This window comes from Folsomia candida, unplaced genomic scaffold (genome assembly GCF_002217175.1).
Source record: "Folsomia candida strain VU population unplaced genomic scaffold, ASM221717v1 Fcan01_Sc013, whole genome shotgun sequence".
Taxonomy (NCBI): Eukaryota; Metazoa; Arthropoda; class Collembola; order Entomobryomorpha; family Isotomidae; genus Folsomia; species Folsomia candida.
In genome coordinates this window covers 1,720,072-1,742,294 of record NW_019091205.1, presented here as the reverse complement: position 1 = coordinate 1,742,294, position 22,223 = coordinate 1,720,072, and the positions used below count along the sequence as shown (strand labels likewise).

The 22,223-nt window shown below is 37.1% G+C and overlaps 2 protein-coding genes across 2 annotated transcripts; both read left to right on the top strand.

Moving 5' to 3' along the window:
• Positions 1-1,335: 1,335 nt before the first annotated feature.
• Positions 1,336-2,665, top strand: LOC110855519. Its single transcript, XM_035856517.1, has 4 exons — positions 1,336-1,651; positions 1,752-1,853; positions 1,961-2,573; positions 2,634-2,665. Exons 1-4 carry the CDS (start codon positions 1,475-1,477, stop codon positions 2,663-2,665), a joined length of 924 nt encoding a protein of 307 aa, XP_035712410.1. The 5' UTR covers positions 1,336-1,474.
• Positions 2,666-2,946: 281 nt separating this feature from the next.
• On the top strand, positions 2,947-4,371 carry LOC118437489 (zinc finger MYM-type protein 1-like). Its single transcript, XM_035856516.1, has one exon. The coding sequence runs from the start codon at positions 2,947-2,949 to the stop codon at positions 4,369-4,371; it is 1,425 nt and encodes a 474-aa protein (XP_035712409.1).
• The last annotated feature ends 17,852 nt before the right edge of the window (positions 4,372-22,223 follow it).

Sequence of the window (22,223 nt, the reverse complement as noted above, 5' to 3'; positions counted from 1 at the left end):
AATATTTATGTAGCTGTTAATTTATTAACGTGAAAATTTGCGTTTTTATACATATGTATGTAGACAGTAACCTATAAAAGTCGACAGGTTTGCTTTAATAGAAGTTTTAAGTCAATTAGTTAATTTTTTAGCATATATTTACATAAGCATGACTATCTATTGAAAGAATAGTAGATACATTACAAAGTAGTAATGAGACCTTTAATGCAGTTTGTTATAATTATCATGGACATATTTTTATGCATATAAACAGGGCCCTTACGAGGGGCTGCCAGGTGGGGGTTTTCCCCAGGGCCGGGCCCCGAAGAGGGCCGGGCCCTGGTGTCCATCAAAAAAATTGCACAGGCGATTATTTAAGTGTTTAGAAGATTTTGAGCAGTGGCGTAGCGTGCTAATGTTGAACCTAAAATAAACAATAACTGAGAACACAAAATATAAATTTATGCGCATATCAGTATCAAAATGGTTAAATAACAATTGCGTCAATTTGTGCACTAGATCATGTAAAATGTTTTGCAAAATATACATCTATCGATACATTCTGTTTCATTTGAAATTTTTCGTGTATATGTTTCATACCACTTCCATACTACTGCAGGAAAACTCGAGCTGGCTCGGCCCAGCTGGTTAACTTTGGAGCTCGAGCCAAGCAAATACTTTAGTCCGGTTCGAGATAATTCAGCTCGACTCGGTTATTATCGAGCCGAGTCCAGCACACCAAAAGCTCTCTTGGCCCTGCTAGTTAAGAGCACTGATTTCAAGGTCTCATAATTTCTGTCCAAACCTCAGATCGTGAACCTAAAGCCACGGCGCGATCGGCCTTGACCTTACCGAAGCCTTTGGTTAACGACTAGTTTTAAAGGTTTTCATTTTCAAAATAATAGTCGACCTCATGTCTTACTGAGGTCGACCTCAAAATCCTAAAACAGGCAGAGGCCTGAGGTCATCCTTCACTGTTCAGGCATATTGTGGCCTATTATGTAGGCTATTTCAGTTTTACACGAGTGGCAACAATGGATAATTATGTATGCATGCATTTTTTAGCTGAAAGAATTAGAAAATATTCAGACTGCAGTTGATTTTAAAATGAATAAAAATAGTTTTTCAGTAACCAACACCAAACATAAAACCTAAACATTGACACTAATATACCTATCCTAAGTGCGCATCGATAGTTAACACACTAAGCAAACACCTGAAAAAATTGTTTGTGCTTTCTACTTAGGAAGCCTAAGTAATTTGTGTAAAAAAGTAGTTAGAAGTTTGTATGTTAACAATTGCACATGTTCTCATTTTCCATCTTTTCATTTACTCTGCACAGTATAACCAAAATTTTTTGAGACGCTTCTCAACTTTCCTAATCCGACAAACTAATTGCGGGAATTTATTGCCAGGTTTCTTTTTACCATCAAAATCCAAGCTTAAATTTGTTACAATTAAATTTCACAAATTCTATCGGTACTACTATCCCGCAATGACGAGGAAACATAAACTGGATAACCAGAAACCGATTAGTGATGTGTCGAAAGAACCCTCCGGAGCTCAAAAACGTAAGAAACAGAAAGAAATAGAAGATAAGGATAAAAAATTAAGGAAGCAGGCCGAGCGGTTTTTTAAGTCACCTACACAGCCTCATTCGGATATCTCAGTGGTAAGTTGTGACACTTTCTGAACGATTATTTATTGTAAATATTGTGGTAAAATTCCTTAAAATTAGAATCGCTAAATTGAAAATTAATGAAATTATTAAGCAGACGGATTCGCCGGCAACAACTTCAACATCATTGCAAATTTCTGTAGACGATGTACGTTCGGATGGTTCACGTAATCAGGAAGCAATCGTGTCTGCTCAGGTTCTGAACTTTAAAAAAATTATGCCAAGCTCATTTTTTATTGAGCAAAATTAATTTGGCATCAAAGCTGACCAATAAATAATACTGTTCAAATGTATTTAATGTAGATTGATTTGGAAACGTCTTCTCTACCCGTTAAAATTCCTAATGAAAATATTGAAAATAAAGAATTTCTGGCGACCTCCGAAGTCGAAATGGATGCTGATGACGACGCTGCAATTTCATTGTTTGATCCGAGTAGTTGGCCCCAAATCCTGAACGAGGAAAATCGGAACAGAATCTTGCAGTCAGTGCCAAATTTTGAGTCTACCTTTACTTTCGTCCCAGTTAACGGTCACAAATTTTCGGGAAGATATTTTACTGGATCAAAGAAGAATGGCGAATCATATTTTCGTGATTGGCTGAGATTCAGCAAGATTTCTAATAGCGCATTTTGTCTTCCATGTTGCTTTTTCTCCTCCAAATCTGGAAACAAATCACCATGGAGTAATTGGGGGGTTGGAAATATCGCTTTCCAGGATTTCAAACACGCGAAGCGGGGAGTTGAAGACCACGAGGACAGCCTTAGCCATTTCGACGCGACGCGGACATGGAAATGTTTCCTAAAAAATGTCAAGGATCCCACATCGCTAACAGGCACTTGTGTGAAAACCTATGATGAAAACATCAATCATTGGAGATTGGTTTTGCGTGGAATAGTAGACGCCGTACTATTCTTAGGTGGGTAGTCCTCTATCATTATATTTTACGTCCTAATAATTGATCCTAATATTTTTTTAGCCAAGAATAATTTGGTGGAAGTCAAAAAATAACCGATCCAAATTGTGGAAATTTTCTGAACCTCATCAAGCTGCTTTCGAAGTATTATGCCCCCTTGGCCGCCCACGTCGATCACTTACAAAAAAACAGCCCAAGTTATCTTAGTGCCATCTCCCAAAATGAATTTATTTTGCTCTGTGGCCAAAGAATTCGAACAAAACTTGTCAATGACATTAAGGAACGAAAATATTTTTCAATTTTATTCGACAGCACTCCGGATTCCTCTCGACAAGATCAAATTTCTCAAGTTATTCGCACAGTGGAATGCAAAGAAATGGGTTGCCGAGTTGTTGAAAGTTTTATAGACTTTATCACTACGACCAATAAAACCGGGCTTGGACTCTCTAAAGTCATCCAGGAGAAGCTGGAAATGGATGGATTGGACTTGATGGATTGCAGAGGACAAGGCTACGAAAATGGAGCAAACATGGCGGGCATCTATTCTGGAGTCCAAGCAAGAATTTTGGAAATAAATGACAAGGCAAAATTTTTACCATGTGCGGCACATAGCCTGAACTTGGTGGGGGTTAATGCAGCGGAGATAGTACCTCCCGCAAAGCTGATTCTTCGCGACGTCCAAAATATTTACTTATTTTTTTCCGGATCAACATCAAGATGGGATGTTCTTCAATCTAAAGTCAAGCTAACCCTGAAATATCAAAGTAACACAAGATGGTCATCAAAAACCGCCGCCGTCTCTGCATTATATGACCAGTACCCAGAAATCGTTGACGCCCTTACCGAAATTTCAACCTCAGAGTCTTTCACTTCGGATGTGAATGCCAATGCCCTTAGCAGATTGCGGGACATGCTAAACTATAAATTTTTACTTGGAATCACTATTTGGAACCATATTTTGTTCCAAATAAACATCTGTAATCTCAACCTGCAAGATAAAACAATTGATGTGAGTATAGCCAAGAAGAAATTAAATGTCCTCAAAACTCGGTTGGAGAATTTCAAGGAAACCGGATTTCAGTCATCCGAAGTCTTGGCGCAACAAATTGCCGAAAACATGGGAATAGAGATGTCAAGTGGATTTGAAAATATTCGTCAGGGAAGAGGGATAAATCCACGTTATATGGACCGTTCGGATGCTCTGGTTGCGCAAAAGCAAACCAACTATGAACGATTTGAAGCCGATTTTTTTGACAAATTAATGGAGAAGCTCATTTCCGAAATCTCCCGCAGATTCGACGCCTTTAAGAAGTGCACGGAGACTTTTGAATTTTTGTGGGGTCACAACCTTAAAGAGATGGAAATTCAAGAGAAACAAAAATGCATGCAGGATTTGTGTCATGAATATCCTTCCGATTTTTCCGGTCCTACATTTTTAAATGAAGTTCAGAGTCTGGAGACCACCATATCTGCATTTAACGAAACTGGCAGAGACCTTCCTCAATTGGGACCCATGGATGTCCTTAACATTCTTTACGCCAATGGCTTAGCGTCTGCCTACCCAAACTGCGAGACAGCACTTAGGATATTTCTGACTCTGCCCGTCTCTGTTGCGTCAAATGAGAGGTCGTTTTCGAAGATGAAAATAGTCAAGAATTACCTAAGGTCGACAATGGGTCAGGAGAGGCTTAACGCCCTTGCGTTAATTTCTATTGGAAGAGAGGTTGCAGATGATATTGACTTCGATGAGGTGATTAATGATTTCGCCTCCCAAAAATGTCGCAAAATTAAGATTGTATAACCTTGAAGTACGAGATAGAGTGGTCGAAGTAGTAAATATTCTTTAATAAAGTCATACCTTTACTAATTTGGACGTCATTAATAAGCTTATCATCATATTGATCTGATTTAGCACACAAGTTTAGAATTAGAATGTTATGCATAAACTCATAGTAAATTATTAAATGGGCCGGGCCAGGAAAAGTTCCCAGGGCCGGGCCAGGCAAGTTTGGGCACTGCATATAAACATATATTTTTATGTATGTTGGAAATTATTTAAATACTATTTTATCTTAAACATGTTACATATAAATATTTCTATTGTTACATAAATAAAATTTAAGTTTCCAGAAATGCAAATAAATATATCTAATGAGTAGGTTCGAAATTTCACATGAATAGCAGGACATATTTAAATGTTAAAAGTAACCCAGGAATGCTGTAATAATCTGCATGTTAAGTAGTGAACACTGTGACATATTTGACCAACAACAATCTGCATATTTGAATGATTTACAACGTATGAATACGATGACATGATCTACTTATGAATAAATCGGTTATAACTATTCCGAGTTCTTAGCACCACGTTTTTAACATGTCAACAACACCGATCAGAAAAACTAAATTCTGAATAAAGTTAAAATTTTGAAAGATATAGAACATTTAGAAAATGAGTAATACTAGTATGACGACAGGCACAGAAGAATTACGACCACAACAATATTTTCTATGACATTCAATTCAATTTCGTAACAGGATTGAGCAAATTTTCGTGTAATGGCTGTATTTATGTATGTATGACCAGTTTATTTCCCTCTCACAACTTCGTGGATATTATGCAAGGAAATTTCACTTAACTCGCAGGAACTTCAAAAAAGATTGGGATCAGTTTAGAATAATTGATACTATTTATTATTCAGGGTTAATGAATATTACCGCTGGGAAATCAAAGCTGTCGATTAGGGCTGCAACAGGCGGATATTTACCCTTGGACATGGTAGGCTAAGCTATCAAGATTTGCTGCACTAATCTTGAAAAGATCAAAGGGATTTTGTCCTCAAATGGCTCAGTGAAGGAAATCAATAATTTCCCTCAGAGGACAGCGCGCCCCTTCTGAGAGGCACGGTAGAGGCAAACGTGGCAGGACTTGGGGCGACAAATGTGTGGGAAGGAAAGATGCAAGCAAGTAATTGGAAAGTTTTCAGGCGATTTGAGCGCAGTGCCTAAAAATGGCCAGACTGATGTTTGTAGGTATATATCTTACATATATATTTTACATTCATATATAGTAAATGGTTGAAGTAACTCGAAAGTGGTTGAAAGACCAGCTATAAAATTGGTCCAGAAAGGCATCATGATCGAAACCAAACGAAACCGAAAGTGAGAAGAGAACTTTGTGCACTGAAAAAGTATAGCGAGTAAAGTTGGAACGAGAAATCTGAATCCGATCGAGTAAATTATTCTGAAGGTTTAAGGACCTTTGGATGGCAAATAGGACTACGCAATAAAGAAGAATGCTGACAACTCCATTGACAGACTAAAGGCACGGCTATGTGCCAGGAGCTACAAGCAGCGTTACGGAATATAGTTTACTGAACAAGATTCTTAGTTTCAATTACTTTGCATGAATTATTCTATCCCATTTTCTCACATTTTTATTAGTCTGGTCTGCATGGGAAATCGTGATAACGGATGAAATGCCATATTCTAACATATTTAACCTATTTAAGAACAATGTCTCCACAAAAGGGCTATCGTTCGTGCTGTACAAATCGGTGAAGTAACTTATCAAGCTATCACTCACTAAGTCAAAACTCTCGTCAAGTATGAAAGCCAATAAGAACCAGCAGGTGGTCGAGATGTCCAAGATTTTGAACACCTTGAGGAGGCTGTCGCCCCAGATGTGGCCAAAGCACGCCGGGGTCCCTAAGACACGGAACGAAATATTGAAAAATCTGAAAGCTTTGGTAGGAGAGCATTTCTTTATATACGTTTCACACTTTTTTTCGCAAATTAGTTATGAATCTCGTAAATTTTAGAAATTTACCGAGTGGTTGCTATCCCGGGCACAGATAAAATATTTGATAAGATGTTGCATTCCATGCAATTATTAAGAAATTGAGTTTTAAAAATAGGTACAAATGTATGTTGCAGAAGGTGGGTTCCAAACTATGACCGACATACTTTCATACATATGCGCCATACTCCCAAACACTTCCATAATCGATGTAGCAAATGGAAGGTTAGGAGTAATCTGTTAGATCATTTCTATCCATCTACAAAATTCAAGAGATTCAAAAAGAGTTCTAATTTTAAATGCTAGTAATAGTAAATATTTTAAATGCATGAAAATCCCGATGATTTGAAAAAAATAGAAAAGAAGATTGCAAAAGAATTGGAAAATACTCAAAGATAAAGATCATCCAGATTTCTAAGTTGACGTATCTATGTAGTCTTTGAATCATGGCCTTATGTTAGCTCAAACCGACCTTGAGGTGGAAAATAGAAACTACCAAGAATTTGTTAATTCGGAAGGCAAAATATTCAGTCAATTATGTCGCAAGATCCGGATCGTTTGAAGTCGTAAAGGAGAACAAATGTAAGGATAATTGCGCCATCACCTGAAAATATATTCGAGACCTTCGTGCTAACGCTTTCGTTTGCAGTAATTCCACACCTGCGCCCAATCATTCAGGAACGAGATGCTAAGCTGAGCGGATGATAGAGAAGGATTTGTTCAGTGGATGGAGGGAAGAATTTAGAAGCAGGCAATCGTGGGGTAAGACTTTGAAATGATTGTTATCGATACATACGAATGTGATTTTGAAATGCATTATATTTCTATCCTTAATTAATATACATAAGTAATTCAACTTTACCACTGCTTGCACCATCATGATTGGAATAATTTATGCAGGATTTATTTGCCTGGCATCCATTTCAACGTCCAGCAAAACAAAACGTGTATAAATAACTACCTATAAGCTCAAGGATTAACGAGTTTAAAATGTAAATTTCATACAATTTTAAATATTATTTTCAAAATATTTTAAAAACACGTACATATATATACGTACTAAACTTAGCAACCAAAATTTTATCGTCGCGGAAGTATGAGTAACTTCATTCTTCATTCGTCAGTTACACCATGTCGAATTTCAAACCAGTGTGAAACAAAGGTACATATATTTTATTAAGTTTGATAGATTGAACATAAGCAACGCTGACACTTGAGTGTGTCCTAAAAGTTTCTCCCGATTCCTCTGGCGAGGTATTTTTAATTATAAATTCGCCTCTTTCTTGCACACCTGTTAGTTTTTTTGGGAAATTTTTCGGAGAAATGAGGCAAAAGGTCAAGTCTTCGCGTGAACAAACGAGAATTAGGATACATGCAATATTTATCTAGTACAGGATTGCGTGTCAAGGAAATCTGTCAGAAATTGAAAGTGTCCCCAAAGATAGTGTCGTTATGGAAATTAAAAAAAAATATTTTAAATATTTATTTTAAATATAGACAAAAAGGTCCCTGATGTACTTCCAACACGACTCGTAACTGAATAAACTAGTGAATTTGCATAATTTATTTGCAATTGAATGATAAGTAGTTTGAGAAGAAAAAGTTTAGTTTGACTAATTTTCAATATTTCGAATATCAAGACTTAGTAGAAAAAAAATAAATAAATTTATTAACCTAAAACTTATTAAAATTATTTTTTCTACCAAAATTAAATTAAATTATTTAATTTATGAAATTGATTAAAATTTTATATTTTGGGTTTTGTTTTACAGAATTTATCAACGGCTGTAAATCGATAACCGTAAATTGTTTCATTCCAATTACATTTCACTTTGAATAAGTATCAAAAATTTATAAAGTGAATTATTTATTCGTGTATTTAGTAATTGGGTTTTAAATCTTTCATCATTTTTTAAAAGTTCAATGGGTACATTGCATGAGAGAGTTTTTAAATTAATTATTAATGATTAATTCATTTAAAAAATCTTGTCTATTAGTGAACACTTGCATATACATTTTGCATAAGTTCATATCATAATCGCAGCGTCTTTATCGATACGACTGAATCATTGGCACAATGGGGCACATCAATAAAAAAAGATTTCTGCAGACAGTAATTTTCATAATTGCATAAAAAGTTGCATGAAAAAATGGAATTTTTTGCCTCTCAAAATTATACATACTTACAATACTTAGAATGTTAAATCCCATCCATAATTTTGTCAAATTGAGTAATGAAACTTTTGTAGCTTCTTAGTTTTTCTGCGCATCAAATATTCTTGAAAAAGTTGCACCAATTATGAATCATGCAGTATGGAAAAAATCCACGTAGATATTTCAATAAAATCAATCACCACATATTCAGAACTTTTAAGCAATAAACAGCGTTATTCGTCATTATGAAGGAAACGGAAGGGTGTGCATACATGTCACTTAGATGTACCACGGTTTTCAAAGATCTGTCTTTTCATATGTAGTACTTAGAGCGAAAATTCCAGAAAGATTGTGATGATGAGGTGAAGTAGTGGGTTAAATTGTGGAAAAAATTTAACAAATAGGTATAGTAGGCATTGCCTACTAGGCAAATCTCTTTTTCTTATATAGAATACGTATCGTTTCCATATCTGCCAGCTTATTTTTACTTCCCCAACGCTGAAAGTATTCTACGATAAGTATCGATTATTTTCATTGGAAGTGTTATCATGAAAGGTTTTGAGACGAATATCAAAAATTGAAGAAACAAAAAACAAAAATATCAAAAAATATATTATTTTTATTTGGAATAAACAATATTTACGTTGGACGGTATAAAATAAATCCTGTAAATACGGTGTGCATATTTTAGTGAAGTAAAATTAATTTCTTACCATTTCTAGTTAAATCCAGTCAAATTATTTGATTTAGGATTTAGGATTATTTCTTTAGTTAGGTTGACTACGATTGGAAAACATCTTTTTGATATTGAATTTAATTTCGAATACTTGATTTTTATTTAAGACGTGACTTTACATATTTAATTTTTAAAATATGAATGTAAAATTTGACCAGACTGACCAACTGATAGTCTGACTACTTTTATCCAGGCAGAATTTATGAATAAATGTATGTACATATCAGGGCGTTGTCTAGCCACGTCAGCCACCTTGCACAGCAACCTACCAGTCGGTTCTAGATGTGTAATGGAAGTAAATTGAATAATGCAAACGACCATTCATACACAAATATTACAATTTGCACGCGACAAAAAAAAATACACAATTTGCAATGTTAATTGCTCATAATATTGTCTTATCATTAATGTTTCCACGATTTATGAATACACTTGAGGAGGAACTTTTCTACTCCAGTTTGAAGTAACAGAAAGTGGTGACGTCTCTGCAGAATTTACTAGATGAAGTTTGAACCCTGATCGGATGATGGAGAAATGAACAATGTCTGGGACAAACGTAAACCATGCGCTCAATTTCTAAATCCTTTTGACCTCCAAATTACTATTGTGCACATTTGTAATTCCGCGTGACTTGATCCGCATGTTGACCATTAACCGGAAGTATCCTTTATGCACGTCCCTCCCTTATTTAACAAGAAGATCACTATTGAGATTAAATTTACAGAGGGAAGAAACTATCGTGGCTTAAACTCAGTCTAAATTTATGTACGTCTTGGATAAAGTAACTAAGCATCACCAATACACTCACTCTAAGAAATCTGATACTAAATTTTGACTACTATCATTATCGTTCGGAGCAACTACCCAGATATGTAACTTATCGGGTTAACTAGAATTATGATTTTGTAGTATGATAGAAAAAACATAATGAGATATGTATTTATCAATCAGTAGAAGCTTGTATTAATTTAATATTTATGAAGCAATTAATGCCAGCATGTACAGAGTAAGGGACCGTACATGAATTATGTCGCGCAAGAGTGAGAGGGGAGTCTAAGGCTCCAATGGCATCGTCCCTATGTTAGAGAGGGAGAGGGGGGTCTAGAAATTCGCGTAACATAGTTTATCGACGTCCCCTAACTCTATGGAATTTTTTGCACTGCAGTTAGCAATAAAGTGTACTAATATTAATATGACACACGAACAATGAACTATTCACCGAGCGACCAAATACGGAATTAGTGAGGCGTTTTGAGGATGCGTCTCATTTTATGTTTGAGTTTATCATTTTATTTACCCCAACAGTTTTGCAAATAGTTACAACTTGTTTCTCTACAAATATTTGTGCATCAATTTCCCACATTTAGCTTTATAATAATGGCCTTCTTTAATCGATCGAAGTTAAACCTTATTTTCTTACAACTGAATTTCGCAGTTTTTATAAATTGTGTCCAACTTAATCTAATCCCTTTAATGATAAGTGCCTTATTATATTTCACATTTTCAAAAACCGCAATAAAAAACGCTACGGCTAGAAATGTGACCAGTAGAATGAACACAGTTTGCACACTGTCCCCAAGCTTGACCGCCCTTAAGGGGCTTGTGAACCGAAATTTGTCACCTTTTCTGAGCCCTCTCTCTCGAAATAATGTCGCATTCCGAGCAACCTGATTCGAAACCAGGGCGTACATTCCTGCATCCAAAAACATTTTAAAATACTGCACCATCCTTGATTCTCTTCCAACCTGAAATTTAAATCCGACCGGATTGTCAAAAATTGTTTTTTCTCCGCGATACCATTTTTTCGTGGGATAATTTCTCCTCAAGTATTCAAAGTAGGTATCCACCTCATTCGATGGTCCCATAAAAGCCGATCTATCACATTGCAAAATTTCTTCCTCAATCTCCTGATTAATTGTGGTTACATTATTATCTAAAAATCGTAATGTCCCCGGATACCAGCGAATCCTTGGATTCATCAAGGAATACAACAAACGTTGTAAATGTGGTGCAAATGTGTTCGATTGAAATGTCACTTCGTGATAAAAATATTGGGAGAATTTGTAATTTCCCAGGTAATATTTTTGTCCGTAAGATGGTGCAAATTCAGATAAAATCGTGTAGCAAAATCCCCCCAAATTTTGCACGATTGGTGGAATAGTAAAATTTGCAATGTTTTCACCCTCCAAATGCTCCCCCAATTTAAATCTGGCATAAATCATGGAGAAATTTAAAGATTCAGGGGGTTGCACTTGGCACGAAATTTTTTCATACTTGTCGAATAGTTCCCCGGGAATGGGTGAGTTTAAATTAGTGATGAAACTACTCAGGTAGCAATTACTGATCACTATGGAGACCAAGAGCCATGCAATACTTAGGACTTGAAAGGGAAGAAAGGTACTTAATTTTTTAGGCAGCCTGTTCACCTCGTCGATCAAGCAACCGAAAAAATATAGGAGTAGTTTAAGGGGGTAAAATTGTTTATTCGAAAGGTAAAATCCTAAGGAAAGGAGGGAAGAAGATAAAATAAGTGTGGCAACTGTGACGATCCACACGAAGGGGTCGTAAGGTGCTAAATACAGAATGAACGAAACCCCACTAGACACCACGTAGCACGAGATGAATGAAAATCCGGGAAAAGATGTGGTCACAATTTGATTATCGGCACGAATATTTTCTTGGATAAGTCGTCCGTGACGAAACGTCGGGTAGTTACAATGCTCCGATAGATTTGAATAACACAGAGAATCTAACATTTGGAAATGAGTGCTTGCATTAAGCTTACTCAAAGCAGTAATCATTAAAGTTTCTGATATAAGATTTGATTGAGAAAAGGGGTGGTCGATCCAATTACGCTCCGAAAGTGGCGGGTAGTTTGAGGGGGTTATTGTTATTGAATTTAAGTTTGTAGTAGTGCAGACAAAATTTTGCAGAATTGGAACACTCTCCAGACGTATCTTGTGACATAGCCGCACCAAATTTTCCAAGAGAAATATTAAAACCGCGAAATTGACTGGTAGTTGTTTCTTAAGAGTTAAGGGCTGTGAGTACAGTGGTGAATTTAAACGTAATAATATCTTTGAGTCTCTAAGAAATAAGAGAAAGTACACATTCTCCGGATAAAGTTCCAAATTTGTTTTACGATTTAGATTAAAATAGTAACTGCTTTGAGTGGTGATCCAATATCCTAACGATTTTTCGTGGGATTTTGTATAATTTGGCGAATTTATGGAAACAAAGAAAATGACAATTTCGCAAAGCCAGCCTTTATTTTGGAGAACGTCCAGTTGTGGCGAAGTATTGATTGGTGTCAGCCACGGAATAAAATTGTCGGGAAAGCTGCGTTTCGTCAGGGTAAGCGGAACATTACGGGTAGTTGGTAAGTCCGAGGTGGAAATGTTGTTGAAGACGAGGTGATATCGACAAGGGGCGTGGGGCGAGAGGACAGAGGCCAAATTTGTGGGTGATATTCCTGTTGTGGTCTTGATCAGGTATAAATTTGCAGTGCAATATGACACCAAAAAAATAGAAGAGATATAATTCGTTCTGGTCATTATTACCGTGTGTGTAAATATGTATGTCTGATCTGTGTTCTGGGATAAAGAATGTTTGAAAAATGTGTGTTCGAATGTGTTCGAACGCCTGACTCGAAATGGCGAAATTTATATATATACAGTCAATGGAAAAAGTATTGGCAACCCCCACGCTAGCTAAATAAAATTGTCTATAACCTTGGAATGCATTATACAATTGGCATGAAAATTTGGACGCATTTAGCAAATATAATGTAGTTTTCGATTGTAATCATGTTTTATTGATTAAAATTAGATAAACACAGTTTTTAAATAATTTTTTGGAAAATTTGCAAAATTAACCCGCAAAAAGTATTGGCAACCCTTATTTTATTGCGACAAACTGCTTCTAATAATACATATCACCTCCCCTCGACGCAATAAGAACAGAAATACGCATTGGAATTGATTCGAAAAATCTTTTTATAACGCTTTTGAACATGGCTGCCTAATCTTCGTTCGAAATTGTGGGCAGCTCGTTTTTTGACGAGTGGTTTTCCACCAGTCTCTCCTTTCTCAACTCAGACAATCAGATTTATATCGGTAGACTGTGCAACCAACGAATGAAGCTTAACCTTGTAGATCCCCAAAAACTTGCATTGCTAATTTGGCTACATGCTTGGGGTCACTGCATTTTTGGAACATTAAATTCCTTCCTAACTCAGGTTTTTGCCAACTTTTTTCAAATTATCACTTGGAATGATTATTTAGACCTCATTGGTTATAACTTCATCGATAATGACCAGCTAACTACGCAACGACCTAGTCATTCAACCCCAACCCATAATCGATCCTCCTCCGAGCTAGACTCCGAGACGGCAGCATTCATTTATGAGAGCCTCATTTTGCATCCTCCAAACTCTAACCATCCAAACCGCACCGAATAAGTTAAATTTACTTATGTGAGACCACTAGACCCTTCTTCATCCATTAGAAGCTATTTAGGGTGGTATCTAGCTGATTTAAATACCTTGAGTTGGTTCGTTTCGGGGGCCTTCTCATCTATAGGGCTACTGAACCCTAAAACCCCATGGCATGATTTCTGATTGATCACCATATTGTATCAAATATTGACTCCACAGTTGGTTCTCAAATTCTAACTGGTTTTAGGTGTTGCAATCTTCCGATTTCATGTAATTTGTTGCTTGATTCATCATTTGCGTTTAGGCGTAGGTGACATTTTTTCTTCCGCATCATGGAAAAGCAGAAACTAAAATTGTCATTTTAAATTTCTTGGTTACATTTCCAATAGTAAATATGAAAAGTAGGCTTTCCATTGATTGTTGATATCCAAGTTTTTTTTGCGAAAACAAAATGAATATTTCTCGCCGCGCCAAATATAACTCGTTTGGTGTCGCCATTTTGGTTCCAGACAACACAACTGCTGACTTAAAATGTAGCTATCGTCATATTTTTTCACCTAATTAACTTACCGTAATGAAATATGGTAGGTGATGAAGAAAATTGTTTCGCGTAATTAATTTGGCCACATCTTGACAATACTTTTTGCGGATTAATTTTGCAAATTTTCCAATAACTTATTTAAAAACTCTGTTTATCAAATTTTAATTAATAAATCATGATTATAATCGAAAACTACATTATATTTGCTAAATGCGAACACATTTTCATGCCAATTGTATAATGCATTCCAAGGTTACAGCCAATTTTATTTAGCTAGCGTGGGGGTTGCCAATACTTTTTCCATCGACTGTATGTGACAGGATTCGTCGTAAATAGAGGGTGATGTACTTATTAGCGAAAATTGAGGATGTGGTGTATTTACGCAAGTTATTGGTTGCTAAACATGGTTTATTGCATGTTGAAAGTATGGCTAATTACTTTTCGTGGGCTTTGTTGGTTAGTTTTACCATTTCGGGGCTCAGGTTATAAGAACCAACGGGCAAACCATTAAGTTCCATGCTATCATTAAAACTGAAAGGAATAGCTATATTTGCATACTAATTATGAAAATAGGAACTTCATTACCGTTCCAAATTCAAGCAAAGGTTTGAATTTGTTCCATAACTGCTAACAGGTAGTTTATAACTTATTTATTTCAAACATAAAGTTGAAAAATCATGATATTACTCTCCTAAAATGTTTTACTTCCGGTCAGGTTACTTACACTTACATGATTTATAAAAAATCCACGTATTTGAAAATGTACGGATGCACATTAGTTCTCGGACAGTTATAAATTAATTTAATGCTGTTCGGAAACGTACAAATAATTTTATTCTCTACATCTCCTCGTAAAGGGACGTTCATAAACTTCATAACGCAAATTTTGGCTTTTTTCGACACCCACCCTCCCCTATGTCACGCTGGTGTCACAAAAATTGGTTGCCCACCAACAAAACATTTAATTATTAAATGTATGAAAGTTTCAAATCCATTTTATGAAGTTTATGCTGCATATTTAAGTACATTCATAGGTATATATTTATATATATAATATTTATTGTTATGTATGTACATACGCCGCCAATTGACTACATAACGAGTTGCTTGAATATCTGCATCAAAAACAGGTAGACTCAATGTAAACGAGCATGCATGTAAATATGACTTCTTATTAACTGATTGCATTTTGTGCCCTTCTGATTAAAAACTAGTTGATTGATTGAATTGAAAAAAACTTATCCTGTGTAAATGTAAATGTACTGTTCATAACAGTTTAGCCCGTAACGTCGACCAATTTTTAGCAAAATAATTACCCATTCCTCAGTTTTTTAGTCCGTCGTAAATTAATTCCACGTCCTACTTTCTTGCTAAACCTGCTTTCAACAAATTTGGCAAATCTCGTACAAATTAATCTAACCCTCTTAACAATATTGGCCCTATTGTGTTTCACATATTCGATGACCAACAAGCCGAAGCATGCCGCTAGACAGGTGAGGAGTAGAATGAAAATGGTTTGAATATTGTCGCCTAGCCTGACCACCCGAAATAAGGGTATCGCATGCCGAAATTTCTCACGCTTTTCCAATTTGGCCTCCCTTTCGCGCAATATTACCGCCTTGAGCTTAACCTGGCGAGATAGGTGGTTGTAAATCCCTGAGCTCATAAACGTTTTAATATATTGCAACATCCGTGATTCCCGCCAAACCTGAAGAATGAAGCTGACCGGGTATTCAAAAATGATTTTCTCTCCGCTATACCATTTTTTAGTAGGATAATTTCGCTTTAAGTACTCGTAATAGGTTTCGACCTCACTCGATGGTCCGCCATAAGCGGATCTGTCACACTGTAATAGCTCCTCCTCAATAATCTGATTTACTCCTTTCGTACTTACATTATTTTCTATTGGTCCTAATTTCTCCGGATACCAGCGAATCCTTGGATTCATCATGGAATACAGTAATAGAAGTAAGTTCGATGAATATATTGAAGGAGCGTACTCGAAAGCATTGTAAACATTGCTATAAAAATAGTGGTTAAATTTGTAACTTTCAAAGCTACTCCGAAATTCCCACTTGTTCGGAACAAATTCAGACAAAACTGTGTAGCAGTATCCTCCCAAGTTTTTCACAATTTGAGTAATGTCAAAACTCGTGTTCTGCTTCCGGATGGACTTGGTTACATTAAATCTGCCACGCAACATACTGCGAACTAGAATTGTGTGTGGTTCCTCCTGACAAAAAATTTGCCCATACTTATCGCCCCTCTCCCCGGGTAGGGGGGAGTTTAAATTGATTATGAAACTACTCAGGTAGCACGTGCTTAACAGCATGCCGACCAAGAGCCAGGGAACGCTTAGGAGGCGGAAGGGTAGAAAAGTGCTCAATTTTTTTGGCAGCTTGTCCACCTCGTCGATTAGGAGACCGAAAAAGTACAAGAATAGTTTCAGCGAGTAGAATTAGGGTTGCCGCGGGTAGCGAAAATGCTACCCGTTACCCGACCCGCTACCCGCAGCACAACTACCCGTACCCGATCGGGTACCCGTGCGGGTACCCGTTACCCGCAACCCGTTATGAGAATTAAGTCAAAACCAACCAACCTTCAGAATAAATTTGATTTAATCAATTAAATATTTGCCCATTTGGCTTGTTCAGTAGTTTGAGAGAAAGGTATGCAAGTTACTAATGTCATAATTTGCTAAATGTCATGTTGATGTTTCTGAAACCAGACTTTTTGGCTTACAATGGAACCTTTTTCAAGCTACACCGGGATTTCTTAGCGAATTATATCAAAAAATCAAGCCACAAATTAGGAATTATCACTTATCTTAGGAAGATAAGTAATTAATAGAATAATAGATCCTTAATTAGGAATTATCTGTCCCTGGAATAGCCCGTTTAAAGAAAACTATTGGGGGCAGAGTTCAAAGTCCACCATGGTTTTCATCCAGTGGAGGAAAAAGGTGCTGAACATTTACCTTTGCCGCCAAAATTTTTCTTTAAAGTGGACATTCAACGGAAAGTATCACGCGATTCCTAATTTTTGGCTTGACTTTTTAATAGATAGATAGAAGATTTATTTCTCATTAGATATGGCCGAGGCCCTCATCATTATAAGGTTACATAGTTGTACATATGTGCAAATGTATAGATAACCAAATAGGTAGCCAGAGGAATGGAGGAAAAACCCAACTATGGCGGAGAGTTGGGAAAACCTCCATCACCTCTGGGAATGTGGCCCAGAGGTCCATTCGGCTCTGACTACCTGGACACCCGATATGCCAATGAATGATAGAGATCATAGGTAGATCCCATGAGATAGTGGTGATATCCAAATGAGGACGGCGCCGTGACGGCGGAAGTAAGATGAGTGAAGGTTGTTGGGCGGGGCGTCCACGGACCACGAAATACCTTAGCGCCCTCACGGGCACGGGCTACGTGTCCCCTTCACGGTCACACAGTGTGACCAGGGCCGAGCGACACTACCCACTTGCCCCTTCACCCCTCACAGCACAACCAGGTCATGGGACCCCCGTAGGCCCGACTACGCTGCCCACCGCCATGCACGACCCCGTCCTCACTCTTCCACCAACCACCCCCCACGGTCACCACCCCGACATACCAAACAATGACCTACCTGGGGGAGTCCTCCTTGGCGTAGATCCTCCCGTGCACTGGGTCCGGCGAATCCATCTTCGCCTGATGGCTCAGCTTGTCGTTGCTGGGACGGGTGTGGCAGGGGGTGTCACCAGGCACGCAGGTGGGGGGTGTGAGTGGACGAGGCTCACAGGGCGAAAAGGCTGCGACAAACTTGACTTGCCCTGGCACACCCGCGACCCAGATGGAAGAGAGAGAATCCAGTTGCAGAGCGAGAGAGAGACACGTTGTGCACGGTTGGAGGCCAAAGAGGATCTCTTGACTTTTTAATATACTCGCTAGACAATCTTGGTGTAGCTTGACAAAAGGTTCAATTTATAGTTTGATTTTTTGAAATTTAGATTTAAATGAAGTTTAAATTACAAAATTGTCTACCTATATAAACAACATTTTTACTTTCAATCGGATTCAAGTTTTTCACCTTTAAAGTATAAATTAAAATCTCGTTAGTCTTACATACATACACACAAATATGTACAAGTCAAATCGTTACTCATATTTTAGAGCAGTCAAATTATGCTTGAAAAACAATAATTTCACAGCATTTTCGGGACGTGAAAAGCATTTGAGACTGTCGTAGGCTTCTGTGGCTTCCGAAAAGACACGCTCGCCATAAACGCTAGTTGCTTGCAAATGGTGATTGGCAAATTTTGAAATTGATACACAATAAATTGACAATTTTGTTGGTAAATGGATTAATTTGCTTCTAAGTTTCTTTGTGAGCTGATTTATGTCGAAAATTAAATAAAAAAATAATTACCCGTTACCCGTGCGGGTAGTTCTCGCTACCCGCAGATAACGGGTACCCGCAAGAATCGTGCGGGCATGCGGGTAACGGGTACCCGACCCGTTACCCGCGGCAACCCTAAGTAGAATTCTTTGTTTATCAAGTAAAATCCTACCGAAAGAAGACAAGTTGACAAGAGTAGCATGAAAACCGTGCCGACCCACATGAATGGATCGTAAGGAGCTAAATACAGGGAAAACGAAAGCCCTCTCGAAAAGTGCAAGCAAGAGAAAAACGAAAAGCCGGGAAAACTTGGGATGACAATTTGTGAAATATAGAGCCTAAAACCAACTCCCCATTGACTTTGGTAGACAAACACCGGGTAGAAGCAGGCTTCCGTGACAACATGGAAGCACTTTTCATAATTACTTTGGAAATTAATAGTTTCAATTATCATACCTACATCGCGTCGTGTCGCGTTAAGTTTATTTAACGCCGTGTCAAACAAGATTTCTGAGACTGAATCTTTTTCAGAATAGTCGATCCAATACTGCTCCGATTTTGTCGGGTAGTTTGAAGGTGTGAATAAAATCGTATTATTACTTGAAGCCGCGGTGGAGCAGACAAAATTATGTAGATAGGGAATAAAACGTTTTTGGTAACAGATTGTCACCCTATTTTCAGAGAGGAATAGTAACACCGCAAATTTCACTGGTAGGAGTTGGTGATAAGGGAAAGGTTGAAGATACAGGGGCGAATTAATGTGGAATTCTAATAATTGGGGGTTATTCGGAATTAGGATGTAATAAAATGAATCTGGATACAATCTCAACCACTGATTCTTATTTTGTGTGAAATATTTTTCGCCTTGAGAAGTAATCCAGTATCCTAACGACCTTTGATGGGATTTTGTATAAGTTGGCGAATTTATAGTGACAAACAAAATGACGACTTCGCACAGCCAGCCTCTGTTTTCAAAGATATCGAGCCTTGACTGTGTGTTGGCTTTTGAGGTAAAAGTCACCGGGTATACTTGTTTCGTTAGTGTGACAGGGACATTACGGGTAGTTGGTAGCTCTGAAGTGGAAATATTGTTGAAGATCAAGTGATATCGACAATCCGCGTTGGGCCATAGGACAGACGCCAAATTTATAGTGGGCACTGCCATCGTGGGTTCGGTGAAAATAAAGTTTGCAGTAGAACATAAGACGAGTAAGGTGAAATCGAAGTGGCGGAATTCAGCCATTTTTAATTTTTCTAGTATTTCATTAGGTGACTTGGCGAAATGCATTTTTGTCATCACAGATAGTTTCTCTATCATATCCATTAGTAGACTTAATTTTTTTGAAACTTTCAATGTTTTTGAAGAGTTTCTGATCAGGGAAATATATCTTATATATAAATAGCTTTTCGAGAGGGCTATCACATGAAAAAATTCGAAATTTATAACAAAAGGTGAGTTTGATATTGGATATGATAGAGCAAGAATCTGGGAAAAATGTAAATTTCGTCCAAATCTTAACAAAATTCGATTTTTGTCGAGGATTTTGGTGCTGCAAATCCGGAGGTTTACTGGACTTTGAGGGGGAGTGGTGGTCGTAAATGGAGTCTAACCCTCCTTCACTTTTTGCACATTCATATAGTATTACAACATATCCAAAGGAGATCAAAATCGGGGACTGACAACATGTGACACCCTACACCTGAGTGGTAATCCAATATCCTAGCGATTTTTCGTGGGATTTTGTATAATTTGGTGCATTGATGGAGACGAAGAAAATTAAGATTTCGCATAGGCAACCTTTACTTATTTTGGAGAATGTCAAGTTGTGAGGTGACATTGATTGGTGTCATCCACGGAAAAAAAATCGGCCGGAAAGTTTCGTTCAGTCAAAGTAACAGGAATACCACGGGTAGTTTCCAGAAACTACCCGTGGAAATATTCTTGAACACCATGTGATATCGACAAGTGGTCTGAGGCCATAGCACAGATGTCAAATTTAAACAAGGTATTGCTAAGGTTGTTCCAATAAAGTTCAAATTTGAAGTGAAACAAACATTAGTAAAATTCCAGCCAAGTAATTCATATTTGACATTATTCTTGCGTATGTATGTACCGATATGTCTCGTTTGTACTCCGAAGGAAAAGTTAAGCGGGTTAGATTCGCTAAAATGTATGTCCGAAATAGGAATACTAGATCTGAAAGCAAGTGGTAGTCGTGTAGGCTTTAGGGATGTAACATTGGAAATGGAGAATTATTCATAAATACAGTATAACCTACATATATTTGCGTTGAGGAGAATTGAATATGTATGTATTTTGGGAACATCCATAAATTTCATCAAAAAAGGTGGGTGCCTGGTCTTGGGTCATCCATCTGACTCGTGCTGCGTTTTAAATGAATAGGAAGGGGTGAGTGGGTGGCACATAATTTTTTGATGCAATACCTGGACGTTTCCCAAGGCGAGCAATTCCGCTGCTGGAATTAAGTTTTTGCACGTTAAATATTTATTGAGTTTTATGTTTGTTTTTCACCTTCTTCATAAATTAGTATTCCCATCCTGTGTTTGCATTGTACGAACTAATATGGCCATAACGTTAGTTACATATTGTTATTTATCACAAGTATGTAGTTAGGAATGTGTATAAATATTACATTTATTTAGGTTCTAATGATGATCAATCATGAAAATAATGGATTTGGTTTCCAATCAAAATATTTGAATTGGTTTCTTATCCTTACTACATCCCTGGTAAAAGGTAACCTTTACCAAGCTCAAAATTAAAAGAATAAAATTATCATAACCTGTGACCTGGGGGAAAAAGCGTATATGTAAAAAAATCTTAATTTTTGCGTGACACAATTTATTAACTGTCTCAAGAAACGTTGGATGTATTGGCTTAAACTTCATGAGTGGAATATTCCTAACGTCATTAGGAAAAACTTTCATGTAAAAACGTTTATATTCGCAATAATTCGCATCAAAATGTAATTTCTTTTAATAAAGACGTCAGGTGTGTTGCCCATGAATTTTTCAATCTCGAGGAAGTGAGGCATTTTGAACTTTGCGTCTCAAAAATGGATGATACGTCCCATTTTATGTATTTTTGAATTTAGCATTTTACAGATATTTACATTACACCAACTTTAAAATTACTTTTCTATTAATCCCTTGTGTTTTGTAACCATGACCTTTTTCAACCAGAAAAATCGATCAAAATAAAGCCACACTTTCGTACAAATGACTTGCACAATTTTGATAAATGTCGTCCAACTTAATCTAATCCATTTAACGATAAGTTTCTTATTACATTTCACCCATTCAAAAATCGCTACACAAAAAGAGACGGATAGCAAGGTGACCAGTAGAATGAACACAGTTTGCACACTGTCGCCAAGCTTGATCGCCCTTAAAGCTCTTTCGTAGCGAAATTTATCACCATTTCTCAAACCTCTCTCTCGAAATAATGTCACATTGCGGGCAAATTCATTCGAAACCCGGGCGTAAATTCCTACATCCAAAAACATTTTAAAATACCGCACCATCCTTGAATTTCTCCCAATCTGAAACTTAAATCCGACCGGATTGTCAAAAATTGTTTT

Coding starts and splice junctions, on each gene's coding strand:
- LOC110855519 (XM_035856517.1), top strand. CDS start 1,475: ATGACGAGGAAACATAAACTGGATAACCAGAAACCGATTAGTGATGTG. Junction 1,652..1,751: donor CTCATTCGGATATCTCAGTG/GTAAGTTGTGAC, acceptor GAAATTATTAAG/CAGACGGATTCGCCGGCAAC. Junction 2,574..2,633: donor AGACGCCGTACTATTCTTAG/GTGGGTAGTCCT, acceptor ATATTTTTTTAG/CCAAGAATAATTTGGTGGAA.
- LOC118437489 (XM_035856516.1), top strand. CDS start 2,947: ATGGGTTGCCGAGTTGTTGAAAGTTTTATAGACTTTATCACTACGACC.